This window comes from Physeter macrocephalus, chromosome 2 (genome assembly GCF_002837175.3).
Source record: "Physeter macrocephalus isolate SW-GA chromosome 2, ASM283717v5, whole genome shotgun sequence".
NCBI classification, from domain to species: Eukaryota; Metazoa; Chordata; class Mammalia; order Artiodactyla; family Physeteridae; genus Physeter; species Physeter macrocephalus.
In genome coordinates, this window is record NC_041215.1 from 132,121,363 (window position 1) to 132,135,048 (window position 13,686).

Genomic DNA, 13,686 nt, shown 5'->3' on the forward strand with positions numbered 1-13,686 from the left:
AACCACAGATAAGGACTAAGATGTACTCACAAAGGTATTCATCTCAGTGTATTTATAACAGGAAAAATGTAAGCAACTTCAATTTCTTACATTCAAGGAATGGTTAAATAATTTGTGGTATGCCTCTCTGATGTATTATCTTTTGAGAGAAAATGATATGGAGGAAGTGAGTATGATATAACGTCAAGTGGGGATAAAAAGCATGACTGATTTTTCAGCATAAATCTCAGTTTGGGGAAAAAAAGAAAAGTTCACAGATAAAAGACCAGAAGAAAACGTGCTTCTGGTTAGTGGGATTATGGGTAGTTTTTTCTTACTTCTTTGTACTTCCAAATGTTTGGCATCTATTTCTTTGAAACCCTCCCCTAAAAACAGCACAAAAATGGAATTTGAAAAAGTAACACCTTGCCAAAAGTACAGTCAGCTTTCTCACCTCTTCTTGGAGCAGCCGTGATTTAAGTATCACATCTAAATGCTGGATTCCTTCCGTTCATCTTCTCACGGTGGGGATGAGACACAGGTGGCAGTGTGGCCCCAAGCACTGAATTCTCACGCTGCAGCCCAGGGACCTCTGAGCGCTGAGCTCTCCAGCTCCTCCTGGCTCTGCATGAATCGCTGCTTTCTCAGGCACCCCAGGCTGGCAAGTCCGCAGACCAGGGCTACATCCCGGCTCCATCTCCCGCCTGCTCTGGTGAGACAATGAGGGAATGCCGGGGAAGGTGGCCTGGTGCCCAGGGGCTAAGGACACAGGCTCCGGAGACAGGCCAAGCAGAGCTCCATGCCCCAGAACGCGCACGCACAAATCCCTTTGAACTTCTTGGATGTTCAGGAAGAGACGATGGAGACAATTCAGAGCAGATGTGGGAACATTGGTCTGGGCTCAGAAAACCCAGTTGCTCTGCTGGCCCGGCCTCTAAGCGGCTGTGTGGTCTTGAGGAAGTCAACATGAAGAGCTGGTCCCTGGGGGAGGAGAGGAGAGGAGAGAAACCCTGAGTGAGTGTCTGCACACGAGTGCGTGTGTGTGTGCACACGTGTGTGTGCATGTGTGTGTGGCTTTGGCATGATCAAAACTCTTGGAGGAGAGGCAGACTCTGCCGTGACCGTGATGGACCGCACCAGAGACGACTCTTGTGGCTTTTTCACTTTTGGTCTCGACAAATTTCAGACAGTGTCCACTGTCATGAGACGGGCTGTCCAGTGGTTGACCTGTCCCATGATCTTCCTGCACCTGGCACGTACATTTGTAAAAAGGACACAGGCAGGTGTTGTACTTGCCAAGAGCGGAGGGCGGCAGCCGCCGGATGCAGGGCCCGTGCACACGAAGGCTGCAGAAGCTCTCTGTGCGGCTTCATGACTTTAGAATCTTGTAAAAATTCATTGGCAGCCTTTCTGTTAGGGTATACTAATTAGAAACGCATATTTAAGCCACGGAATGGCCAAGGAGGGACCAGACTCACCTGCCAAGGGCCCGTAGATGTTGTGGTTCAGCGCAAGGATTTGTGACAGACGAAGGGGGTTTGTTGAGCCAGGGTCAGGGGTGGACCACGGCTAACAGAGGAGGGCACAGCTGTAAGAGATCAGCAGAAAACGAGTGGGCTGCAACCCACCGGCACCAAGGGAAGGTTCATTGAGACCCCGTGGACCTTTATTCCAGGCCCAGAGAACATCCTCTTCTCATCGTTTTGACCCAGTTAGACAGGTGTGCCCAGCCGTACCTTCTCCTCTGCAGGCAGAGAGCAAGCCTGGGCAAGGAGGAACTTTGCCAACCTCTCACTTCACCACCCTCATCTGGGGTCCAGGCCTTAAATCCCACCAGCGCCATCTGTGTCAGTAAGACCACCAGGGTAGCAAAGAAGGTCTTGCAGAACTGAGAGGAGCTTCCTGCATCTTAAATAAAGTACTGAGCAGGTTGGGCTCTATACCAGGGTTTCTCCAAGTTCTCAAACTTTCGCACGCGTCGGAATCATCCGGAGGGCTTGTTAAAACCCAGCTTGCTGGGCCCTGCCCCCAGGGTTTCAGATTCACAAGGTCTGACGGATTCAGTAGGACCTAAGAGTTTGCATTTCTCACAACTCCACAGGCGATGTTACTGCTCTGGGGCCCAGGCTGTGGGAGCCTCTGCTCTATGGGGCCGAAGGAAACCCATGAAGTGGACCCCAAAGGCAACACCAGGGAAAGGCCAGAGACTAAGTTCTTGGGGGCTGGCAGCCAGCTGGATGCTGGCGAGGTCCTGGGTCCACAGCTGTGGCTCCTTGAAGTGTGTTGTTGTTTCTCCTGGGCTTCCGCTCAAGTGTCACCTCCTGTCATTCTTGACCACGTTTACATTCTCTATATCACTAACCTGTACAGAGTTGCATTTCCCTCTAAGTTGCTTATGTGTCTATCATCCACTTTATCCCACGACATCCAAGTTTCTTGGGGACGGTGGCTCTGTCTTGTCGCCATTGAATCCCCGGCTCCCAGAACAACATCTGGTCCATGGCTGACACAATACCCCATTGTGTATCGGTGGCCTTAACCATCCCAGGGAAGCAAGCTGAACTCTTGGCACCTGGAGCGGGTGGTATGGGGAAGGTGGCCTTGGCAGTGTCACTGACCCTGATCTGCTCCTGGGTCCTTAGCGGACGGGTTCTGCAAAGTCTCAGCAATGTGTGTGGCCATAGGAGAGGCCATAGCACGTAGCTCTCAATTCTCCACTGTCATTTCCCGTGGGCCTTCAGGCGTCTGGACAGTACAAAGAGGCAAATAAATGGGGACGTGATGGAAATGATGACCCTGTCCTGGGGGTTCTTAATAGTGACAAGAGCTCTGACTCCTTGGCGCTGATCATGTTTCTGAGCTCTGGTACCTGGTATCAAGGTATCTGGTATAGGTATCAAGGTATCTGGTGGCCTCCTCCCCCTTTGAGGAGGTCCCCGGTCCTCAAGAATCCTGCCCCTATTAGAGAGGCAGGGGCTGTAGAGATGGCCCAGGATGCAGTCGGACTCCAAGGATCCTTCACATGGGGCTAGTTGTTGGAGGATGGCTGCTATCTGACCATGAAGAGAAGGACCCGGATGGGGCCGAGGATTCTTAGGATACTGGTGAGCTTGGCCTTGCTTTCAATAGGCCATGAAGGCCTGGGCGCTACCCTCCTGCCCTACTCTTGGGACATGGCCCAGGTTGCTGTGGGCTGACTGGCTGGAGTGGAAGGTTGCCATGGTAACATAGTCTATCTACCCTCTCCTGGGGGTTTGGAGGATGGAGTCCTTGCCAGATCATGAAGATCCTGGGATGGATGGGGGATTCTGCAATCTCAGGAAAAGTTGTGACAACAGGGGTGGTAGATGTCAAAACTCCTCTGTCTCTTCCCTTGAGCCATCAGATGTTAGGATTGACCAAAGAGAGGAATTAAATGAAGAAATGACAGAAATGATCCCTTTCCTAGCTTCTCTTTTTCTGTATGTTTTTTGGCCACTGCAACCTTGAGGTGTCCTGGGATGTGAGGTCTCTCAGAGCTGAGCACAGAAGCACCCCCTTCTCAGTTGCTGAGGCAAGAAGAGCAGGGTTGTATTGGTTTTTTATTGTCACTGTAACAAACCCCCGCCCACTTGGTGGCTTAAAACCACACTCATTCTCCTCTAGTTCTGAAGGGCACGAGTCTAAAATCAGTTTCCCTGGGCTAATGTCAAGTTATGAGCAGGGCCACATCCCCTCCAAAGTCCTTCCTTGCTTTTCCAGCCCCCAAAGCTGCATTGCTTGCATTCCTTGGCTTGTGGCTTCTTCCATCTTCGAAGCCAGCAGTGTAGCGCTTTGTTTCAGTGTCATGTCCTCACTGTCTGTAGTCACCTCTCCCCCTGCCTCCCTGTGTAATGGACACGTGATCACGTCTATGTCCCACCCGGCTCCCCACCTCAAGACCCCCAGTTTAATCCCATCTGCAAAGTCCCTTTAGCCACATAAGACCACAGTCACAGATTGTAGGGATCAGGACGTAGGCAACTTTAGGGGTCATTACTCAGCCCACCATACGTGCTTTGTCAGGGCCTGGGTGCCTCCTCCCCAGGGGCAGGTATGTCGGCAGCCATACCAGCTCCCCAGCCTCAGAATCCCTTCCTCAGTGGCTTCCCAGAGCTGGTCCCCCAGGCCCCAGGAGTCTAGGCCACAGTCGCTGTTCCTGGAAGACCAAGAAATAAATGTGGAGAGGCTCCTGTGACCATCACAGTTGAAAAGCCCATACCAGAGGCTGCAGTTGAAGGTGGCGTGCAGACAGAGGGGCCGCACAGGGGAGCTGCACAGATCTGAGGTGGGCACTAGCTGCTCTGAGATGAATACCTGTGGGAACCGGGGCCAAGGGGGCTCTCCAAACCTGGAGCCCCAGGTCTCCCTGCCTTTGCTAAGGGGAGTGCGGGCAAGGCCATGCTTCCCTGCTCCCTGCTGTGTCTATGCCCTGCTTCTGGGGTCACCAGGCTGCTCCACCAGCCTCCCTCCAGCTTGGGCTTGGCAGTGGAGGTACAATGGCCATGCACAAGGGTACACACACACACACACACACACACACACACACACACACACACACACACACACACACACACACACTGCACCAGCCCCAGACGACCCAGGCAGGGTCACTGGGCTGAAAACTGGCCAAGGCCCTCACCCACAATGTGGCACAGCCTGGACCCGTGTAATTGATTTGGGGGCCATCTTCCCCAGCCTTCAGAGTCTGAACTATTTCCAACATTTTCACCCCAGCAGTCCAGGCCTGAAGCACACATTCTTTGTGTTTGCTTGTTTATTCATTTGTTTGACAAGTGGTTTTTAGGGAAGTTAGGAGGAGGGGAGGGGCCTGCTGGAACTGTGTATCAGTCTGTGTGTGTGTGTGTGTGTGTCTAAGGACACAAATTACAGTACAAATTCAGTTTCACTAAATGTATCCTGGATTGGATCCCAGAACAGAAAAAGGACATTGGTGGAAAAACTGGTGAAATCTGAATAAAGTCTAGAATTTAGTTAATAGTAATGTACCAATGTTAACCTCTCAGTTTTGACAACTGTACCACAGTTATGTAAGATGTGAACAGCAGGGGAGACTGGGTGTGGGGTGTTCGGGACCACTCCGTACCATCTTTGCAACTTTTCCATAAATCTAAAATTATTCCTCCCCAAAAGTTTATTAAAAATATTCAGTTCCAAAGTTTTACAACCCAATACAATATATTGATTTGGAGGTTTAACTACCAAATCCACTATTCAGTTCAATGTTTATTTTTTTATTGAGGTATAACATACATAGAGTGAGGTACACAAATCTTGTGTTCACAGGTCGTTGAGTTTTTAATATATGGAATCAGCCACCTAACCAGCACCAGGTCAAACAAGAGAATGTCCCCAGCACCCAGAAGTCTCCTAGCCCCTTCTTAGTGAACAGTTCTCCTCCACAGAGCTGGCCACTCCTGATTTATACAGCATAGATTGGTTTTGCCTGTTCTTGAATTTCATATAAATAAAATCATAAAGTGTGTACTCTTTTGAGTCTGTCTTCTTTCACTCAACATAATGGCTGAAAATCATCCATGCTATTGTGTGTAGCAGTTCATTCCTTTATTGTTGTGTAATATTCCCCAATTTAGCTCTCCATTCTACTTTTTACTGACATTTGGGTTGTTTTCAGTTTGGCACTTTCATGAATGAAGCGGCTATAAACATTCGTATATGCTTCTTTGACAGCTGTATGTATTCGTTTCTCTTGGAAATATACTTCAGAGTGGAATTGCTGGGTCCTGGAGTACTTCACATTCAGTTTTAGTAGATATTACCAAACAGCTCTCCAAAGTGGTTGTACCAGTTACACTTCCTCCAGAAATGTATGAGTGTTCTGGTTGCTTCACATCCTTGCCAATACTTGCTGTTATCAATCCTTTCAATTTTAGTCATTCTAGTGATAAGTATCTCAGGGTTTTAATTTGCATTTCACTGATGAACATGTGTTTGGCTGCCTTGAGGACATCCTCTTTTTTGAAGTGACTGTTTAAGCCTTTTGCCCATTTTTACTGGCTTGTCTTTTTCTTATTGATTTGTAGGAGCTCTTTATATATTCTGGATACAAGTCCTTTGTCAGATATATGTATTCTAAATATCTTCTCCCCATTTATGGCTTTTCTTTTCACTCTCTTGATAGTGTCTTCTGATGAATAGGTCAGCTCAGCTTTAACCTAATTAACTGTTGCTTTTTTTGTTTTTTCATTCAAATCAGGAGACTTTGGCATTCATGCACATTTAGAACTAGAAGGAACTTTAGAGATTTTTTGTGCCAGTGTTTTTTTTAAAAAATAAATTTATTTATTTAATTTATTTATTTTGGGCCACATTGGGTCTTCGTTGCTGCATGTGTGCTTTCTATAGTTGCGGTGAGTGAGGGCTACTCTTCATTGTGGTGCATGGGCTTCTCATTGCAGTGGCTTCTCTTGGTGCGGAGCACGGACTCTAGGCATGCAGGCTTCAGTAGTTGAGGCACGCAGGCTCAGTAGTTGTGGCCTACGGGCTCTAGAGCGCAGGCTCAGTAGTTGTGGTGCACAGGCTTAGTTGCTCTGCATGTGCCAGTGCTTCTTGATCTTTATGTTCACTGGAATAACTTGAGGAGCTTTTGAAAAAATACCTATGTTTGGGCATCAGCGTAATTTAAGAGGTCCCCAGGGAATTTTTTAAAAAATTTCAACATTACTGATTTCTGTTTTTAAAAAAAAAATATTTTATTTATTTATTTATTTTCCTTATTTTTTTTTTTTGTTTTTGGCTGCATTGGGTCTTAGTTGTGGCACACGGGATCTTTCACTGAGGCACGTGGGCTTCTCTCTAGTTGTGGCCTGCAGGTTTTTCTCTCTCTAGTTGTGGCACGTGGGCCCCCGAGTGCGTGGGCTCAGTAGTTGCGGCATGCGGGCTCTCTTGTTGAGGCGCACAAGCTCAATAGTTCTGGCACACAGACTTAGTTGCCCCCCAGCATGTGGGATCTTAGTTCCCTGACCGGGGATCGAACACGCGTCCCCGGCATTGGAAGGAGGATTCTTTCCCACCGGACCACCAGGGAAGTCCCTCCCCAGGGAATTCTAATAAGCAGTTGGATTTGAGACCCACTGACCTCTGTGAAAGGAGAGAGTTTAAGAGAGTGATGCTTTGCTTGGCAGTAGCCAGATGCCTTATCTCATTCCTGCTTCATCTCAAGACCTTAACAGATGATTGACTCTTCCAGAATAATCAACAGAGGTCAACCCTGGCACAATTTTTAGTGGGTCTTTCCCTCTTAAACCTCTGGTGTGCCTGGTACAGTCCTGGTTAATGCCCATCGTCTTGGTATAACTATTAATAGCATCATCCTTTCACTCTCAAAAGTGTCCCAGTTGGGATACTACACTATAGGGCTGCCCTCCCCCCACTTAAACGTCTTGCGGGTGCCCTGCCCCTGGCTTGCAAGCCCTCTCCTCACCCTCCTAATTTGGCCTCAGCCCACCACTTAACAGCTCCCTTTGTAGGCTTTGGAAGCCACCAGGAGGGCATCCCCCAAACAGAGGGGCCTAACTTTCCATCCCAGCAATGACCAGGCCCTAATTCCTCATCCTTACAGCTGGATTTCTTAAACTCCTACACAGAGAAGCAGCACCAGGAGGACAGTGTGGGAACCACACCCAGAACTAAAGCCACATCTCCAGCTCCCCGCACTGCGAACAACCCATCTCGCCGCCGCCTGGCCTCATGGAGACACGGCTCAGCCATAGGAACCCACCGCCGCTGTCATTGATCCCCCGTCATCAAACCGTTAGACTGCTCTCATCAATAAAAGAGCTGATTAGAGGAGCTCTGATGGGGGCGGAGCGCAAGTCCACTCTACCACCGGGACAAGCGACAAAGGCCCCCGAAGACCCCGGAGGTCAGACAAGAGTCAGCCTCCTCCGCCCCGGAGGGGCCCTCTCTCAGGTTGTCACCTCAGGACAACCTGGGAGTAGCCTTCTCCCGCTCTTTCTCCACGGCAAGGACTATACAACACAGAACCCCCTCCCCTCTTAGCCTCCACATGGTGACATACAGGTCACCCCAAAGACTGAGCGCCCCAGAGCAGCTCTGTGCCACGGGCGCACATCCAACAGCCCACCCCCTCCCTCCCTCTCCATTCTTCTGAATTACCTGATTCATTGAGATTTCGTTCCTACCTTCAGCCACATCACCTATAGAAGAATCACTTATGATAACTGTAGTGAGTGAGGGGTGGCCCCCAAAGCTACATCCGTGTCCCAACCCCAGAGCCTGGGAACGTGACAGTATTTGGAAAAGAGTCTTTGCAGATGCAAGTAAGTGAAGGATTATCCTAGATCACCCTGGATTATCCAGGTGGGCACTAAATCCAATGACAAGTGTCCTTACAAGACACAGAAGAGAAAGCAGGGAGGAAGGAAGAGAAAGCCATGAGAAGACGGAGGCAGACATGAAAGTGATGCAGCCCTGAGCCAGGGGAGGCCTGGGGCCACCAGAAGCTGGAAGAGGCCAGGCAGCACTCTCCCCTAGAGCCTTGGGAGGGAGCACAGCCCTTTGAACACCTTGATTTTGGACTTCTAGCCTCCAGAACTGTGAGAGAGTAAATTTCTGTTGTTTCAAGCCACTAAATGGGTGGTACTTTGTTACAGCAGCCCTGGGAAACTAACACAACATCGTAAGCCAGCTTACTTTTCCTAGACTCTGCCTTATGTCTCTGCAGTGCTGTTCCCCACGCTCCCTGCTCTAAAGCATTGAGGACACGCACAGGGACATGGACAGACAGACACACACGCACACAGACATACGCACACACACACAGACATATGCACACATCTTTGCTAATTTACAGCTTTGTCCCAGCCTTTGCCCAGGAGCGTGATGAGCATTTGCTAAGAAGAAATGGGCTGGACTAGATAATTTATCAAGACCTGCAGAAAACCTGGGCTGGGGGGAGCAGGCAGGCTGAACCAAGGGGCTCCAGGAGGCCAGGTTCCTTCCGTTTCTGGGCTGCCAGTAGAATCCTCTGGGAAGGCTGAGACCGCGCAGGCGGAAAGGAGCCCAGAGACAGACTCGCACTTGCACACCCTCGACAGAGGAAACAGAGAGGCAGCCGCCCAGGTCCAGAGCGCACCGGGAGGAAGGAAACCGCCAGCCTCTCAGTGGGGCGACCCCTCTTGGGCAGTGCACAGCGGGCTCCCTGCGGCAAAAATTCAGCTGGGAAGGCCTGTTTCAGGGTGAACATGACGAAGACGATCTCCTTGTAACCATCCGATTCGTACAGACACCCAAACTGCGGTGACCCATTGGGGCCGGCGCCCATTCTCTGCAGGTCTGAGTAAGCGCCGGGGCCGGCACGGTGGGCTCCGACCAGGCCTAGGGCGCGGGGCGCTGTCAATTGAGGTACACGCCCAGGTTGGCTCTCCCCCGTGGGTCAGTCGGGTGCGTGTAGAGCAGCCACCGGTCTGGGGATTCTGATCCTGCACGGGGGCTGGGGAAGCCAACGAAGCTCCCTTGGCAGCCGTGGGGAGGCTCCACGAGCTTCTTCACTGGCTGGCTCTCCCCGAAATCGAGCCCGTCGCTGGCGCTCTGGACCTGGACCCTGGCTCGGCGGGGGCTTCTCGCGTTCAGGTACACAACCCTCCGTTCTGCATCCCCAACTTGGGCCACCTGGCACTCCAGGGTGTCCCGGGCCACGAATTTCCCTCTCGCCCACGTGTTCCCGTGGTCGTGGCTGACCAGGCAGAAGGCGGAAGGGGTAGGCGCCTGCAGAGAGGGGCGGTTGCAGTAAGCGTAGGCTGGCCCCACCAGGCTCTGCATCGGGTTGTGCAGCTGCAGACAGCGTCCCGGGCCCACCGCGAAAGTGGCCCAGTCCCCGTGGGCCGGGCCAATGGCGGAGTCCGTGAGGTCCCTGACGGGGCTCCAGGACCTCCCGTGGTCGGTGCTGGTGACCTGGCACAGCCGTGTCTCGTTGACCCTGGCGTGGAGCTGCTGGTGCTCTGACACCTGCCCAGGGACGGCAGTGAAGAAGAGGAAAACGGTCCCCGTGTTCTCGTCGTACAGGGGGCTTGGGTGCATGGAGCGGTGGCCCTCCCTCTGGGCTTGGGCCACCGCCTCCTGTGCATGCAACTGCAAGTGAGGAGGGAAGGAGAAGCACAGCTTGGAAATGGCCAGTGACAGTGACAGAGGCTGCACTCTGGGGGGCGGTGTGTCTCATGGGGTTAGGATCAGGGTCATGGAGGAGAACTCTTGGTCCAGTGCTCATTCAGCCTCACAACACCTCCCAGAGGAGGACCCAGGGCTCCGCCTCACTCCCTCCGAGACAGCCCAAGCCCACCCAATCCCACCAACACACATCCAGGGCACCTATGACGTACTGGACCTCAAGTACAAAGATGATTCAGGCACCAGCCATTCGCAGCTCCATCTTGGCTCCTTCAACTTACCAGCTCAGTCCAGCTTCCCATTCTTGAAAAATAAAGCCCTAGTAATAACTACAGGATTCTGCCTGTGTGTGACAGAATATGACAATCGCCTCCCACCTTCTATACACCATCCTCTGTTAATGTAGCCGAGGAGCGGGCAGCACCAAGATGCTAGGACTCACGGTGAGCTTCCACGGTCCCCGGGCCTATGTCATAGATGCTGCAGCTCTGCTGTCTATCCCTATTCATTAATAGCTATCCCCCAGTGAGTGCTTCTCAGGACAGACACCGTGCCAAGAGTCTAATGTCCATAGTCTCATCTAACCCTAACCTCTAACTCCTGGGGGACAGGTATTACGATCTCCCTCTTACATCTATAGAATGAGAGGCTTAGATAAGGTAGATGAGCTGCCCAAGGCCGTACTTCTGGTAAGCGGTAGAAGCAGGACTTGAACCCAGGTCCATCTGCTTCAAACGCATGCTCTAAACAACTACAAGGACATAATGACCACAAAGTAACGACAAGAATGATATTAAACCCTTCATGTGTGAAAAGCCAGCCTTGGGTGTCTTCATCAGAATTACTTGATCTACATGCTGGAACTTCAGGACGCAAGCAATCACCCCAGCAACCCACCCCAGGTTAATTTTACTCGGAGGATCAACTCCCTCCCAGTTATGTGATGCTGAACTAGTCCTCCCTCAGGTTCTCAAGGATGTAGGGAAACCTTGCAAAAATCAGTTTCCCTGACTGACTTGTAATAAAACAGATGCAGCCGGGCCAGCCGGACTTGTTCAGGGTGAACCCATGTGAGGTCTGGGCGATCACTTGGGGGTACCTTCTCTGTCCCATCCTTGATGGTTCCCTGGGTCCCTCTGTCCCCCAGACCTCAGCCATCTGAGGATGAGCTGCTCCCCGTATTCCCGGCAGAGCAATCACAGCCACTTCCTGCCTTACCCGGACCTGGTGGGTGCGCGCGTCGTAGCTTCCCTCGCGCAGGACAGTTAGCTTTGCGTGCTCATCCTCCTTGCCTGTCCGCTCTTCCGCAAAGGCCAGCAGGGTCTTCTGCTGAGGCAGGTAGAGCAGAGCGAGGCTCCTGTAGGCATGGGCTCCCAGCTGGAACACTGTCTCCCTCCGCGGGATGGGGCAGGACGCCATGGGGCTTGAAGGAGGGCACGGGAAGAGATGAGTCCCCTGCGGTCACGTCCTGAGATGGGGCCAGAGCCGCCCTCCGGGGCAGGTGGAGCTCGCCTCACAGGTAAGCTGACTGATGCTCGGTGGCCTGTCCTCCTCCCACACAGGGTTCATTCCCCCTTTAGTGCACTCCAAGCCCCTGTTTACCGACCCTCACATGCCTCCCACGGAGTATGGCAACACCTCTGTCCCTGAGACGTTAGGAGCGGGTATTTGGAAAAGAGTGTTTTGGGTTGTATTTTTCTTACAAGTTGACAAACCTCCCTATAACGGATTTGTGATAACCCTAACTGTTTTTGGCAAAAACCCATCAGTCAAACACCGAGCCCCGGGTGGGGTGGGAGGGCTTTGCCGAGTGACATTCTGCAGCTGTCCAACTGCGAGAAAATGACACAGGGGAGCTTTTTACAACTCCAGAGCCCTAGAAATTTGTCTTAGAAAAAAAAAAAAAAAGGGTAGTGGGGGGCAACCTTGATTCTTAAGGTTCTCCTCCCAGGCTGCCTGAGGCTAAGGCCCAGCTGTGCCCCACGTGTGGGCTCCACCCCTGAGGCAGGGACAGGGCGATGGGAACGGAACGAGGAGGCCCTGGGTGACTCACCAGACTCACCCAGACTCAGAGGATCCTCCAGAGCTACGAGAAAATAAAAATGAAAAATAAGCGTTTGGCCAAAAAGGGTGGCAAGGGCTGGAGGTAACCTGGTGACCGTGCATGGCAGTGGACCCCGTGCTGGGCCACCTGGGTCCCCTTCAGGGGGCTGAAAAGAACTTCCTCCTCCTGGTCCTACCCCAGAAAGCACTGTATCTGAAGACTGGCCTGCCCAGAATATAAAGACCCGGTCCCCTTGTCCTAACTCAGATGCTCTGAAGGGTCCCAGCTCCAGGGTTCCCTGTGGGCTCAGCTGAGGCTTCCCTGGGGCTCGCGGCCCAGCTTCTTCCTCTGGCCCTCCCACCACCCTCCCTTCCTTTGTACAGCACTGACCCCAGGAGACTCCCCTACAAACCACCTGCGTCAGAGCCTGCTTCCTGGGAGCCCCACCTCCAACGCCAGCTTGAGGAGGGAGAGTGGAAAGCGGGGTGAGCCCTAAGAGTCACACAGCTTCTCCTCTGCACACCCTTTCCAACTGCTTGCCTTTTCCCTACCATGTACGTATATTATCTTTTTAAAGCTTAATTTAACATTGTTGAGAAAGAAATGTAATCTATCAGTATTTTACTCAATCCATTATGAATATTATTTTTTGGACAATGTAAAAATATGTAAAATATAAAAATATACAAAAATTAAAAAAATAAAAAATATATAAAATATAAATATAAAAAATATGTAAATATGTAAAAAAATATCTAAAATATAAAAAAATATGTAAAATGTAAAAATATGTGAAATATGTGTTCATTAAACACAGGTGGAAGAACTAAGTCTTCATGATAAAATCTAGACCTGCGAAGGGCGGTCCAGGAAAACAGGGCTTGGAAGACATAGCACTGGCTAAGTTGACATTTTGTTATGAAAGATATATTAAAAGTAGAAATAAAAATCAGGGAGAAAGGTGCAGTTCAACAGTGTCCTCTAGAAAATTGATCAAGGGTTTGTTTAAGCTCTTGGGTATTTACCTAGGAGTAGAAATGCTGGGTCATATGGTAATTCTATATTTAACTTTTTTTTTTTTTTTTAACTTTTTGAGGAGCTACCAGACTGTTTCCACATCAGCTGCACCATTTTCCATTCCTACGAGCAATGTATTAAGGTTCTAATCCCTCCACATCCTCACCAACACCGGTTACTGTGTCTTTTTTGATAATAGCCATGCCAGTGGGTGTGAAGTGGTATCTGACTGCCGTTTTGATTGGCATTTGGTGCAATAATGACTAATGATGTTCAGCATTTCGCATGTGCTTATTGGCCATTGGAGCTGGGCTTTAGCCTGGAGGTAATGGGAAGATTTCAGACTCCTTTAGGCAAGGGAGTGGTGATCTCACTTGATCGGCTTTTGAGGAAGTCTTTCTTTTGGCTTCAGGGTACAAGGGGACAGAAGGTGAGTCTGTTGCAATTTTCCAGGTGAG

General features: G+C 50.7%; 1 protein-coding gene across 1 annotated transcript; it reads right to left on the minus strand.

Moving 5' to 3' along the window:
- Positions 1-940: 940 nt before the first annotated feature.
- On the minus strand, positions 941-11,586 carry NEU2 (neuraminidase 2). The gene is given in 7 exon segments (XM_024124749.1): positions 941-960; positions 1,458-1,548; positions 4,012-4,156; positions 4,220-4,314; positions 9,137-9,357; positions 9,360-10,131; positions 11,386-11,586. Coding segments are annotated over 7 exon segments (1,545 nt in total).
- Between the last annotated feature and the right edge of the window lie 2,100 nt (positions 11,587-13,686).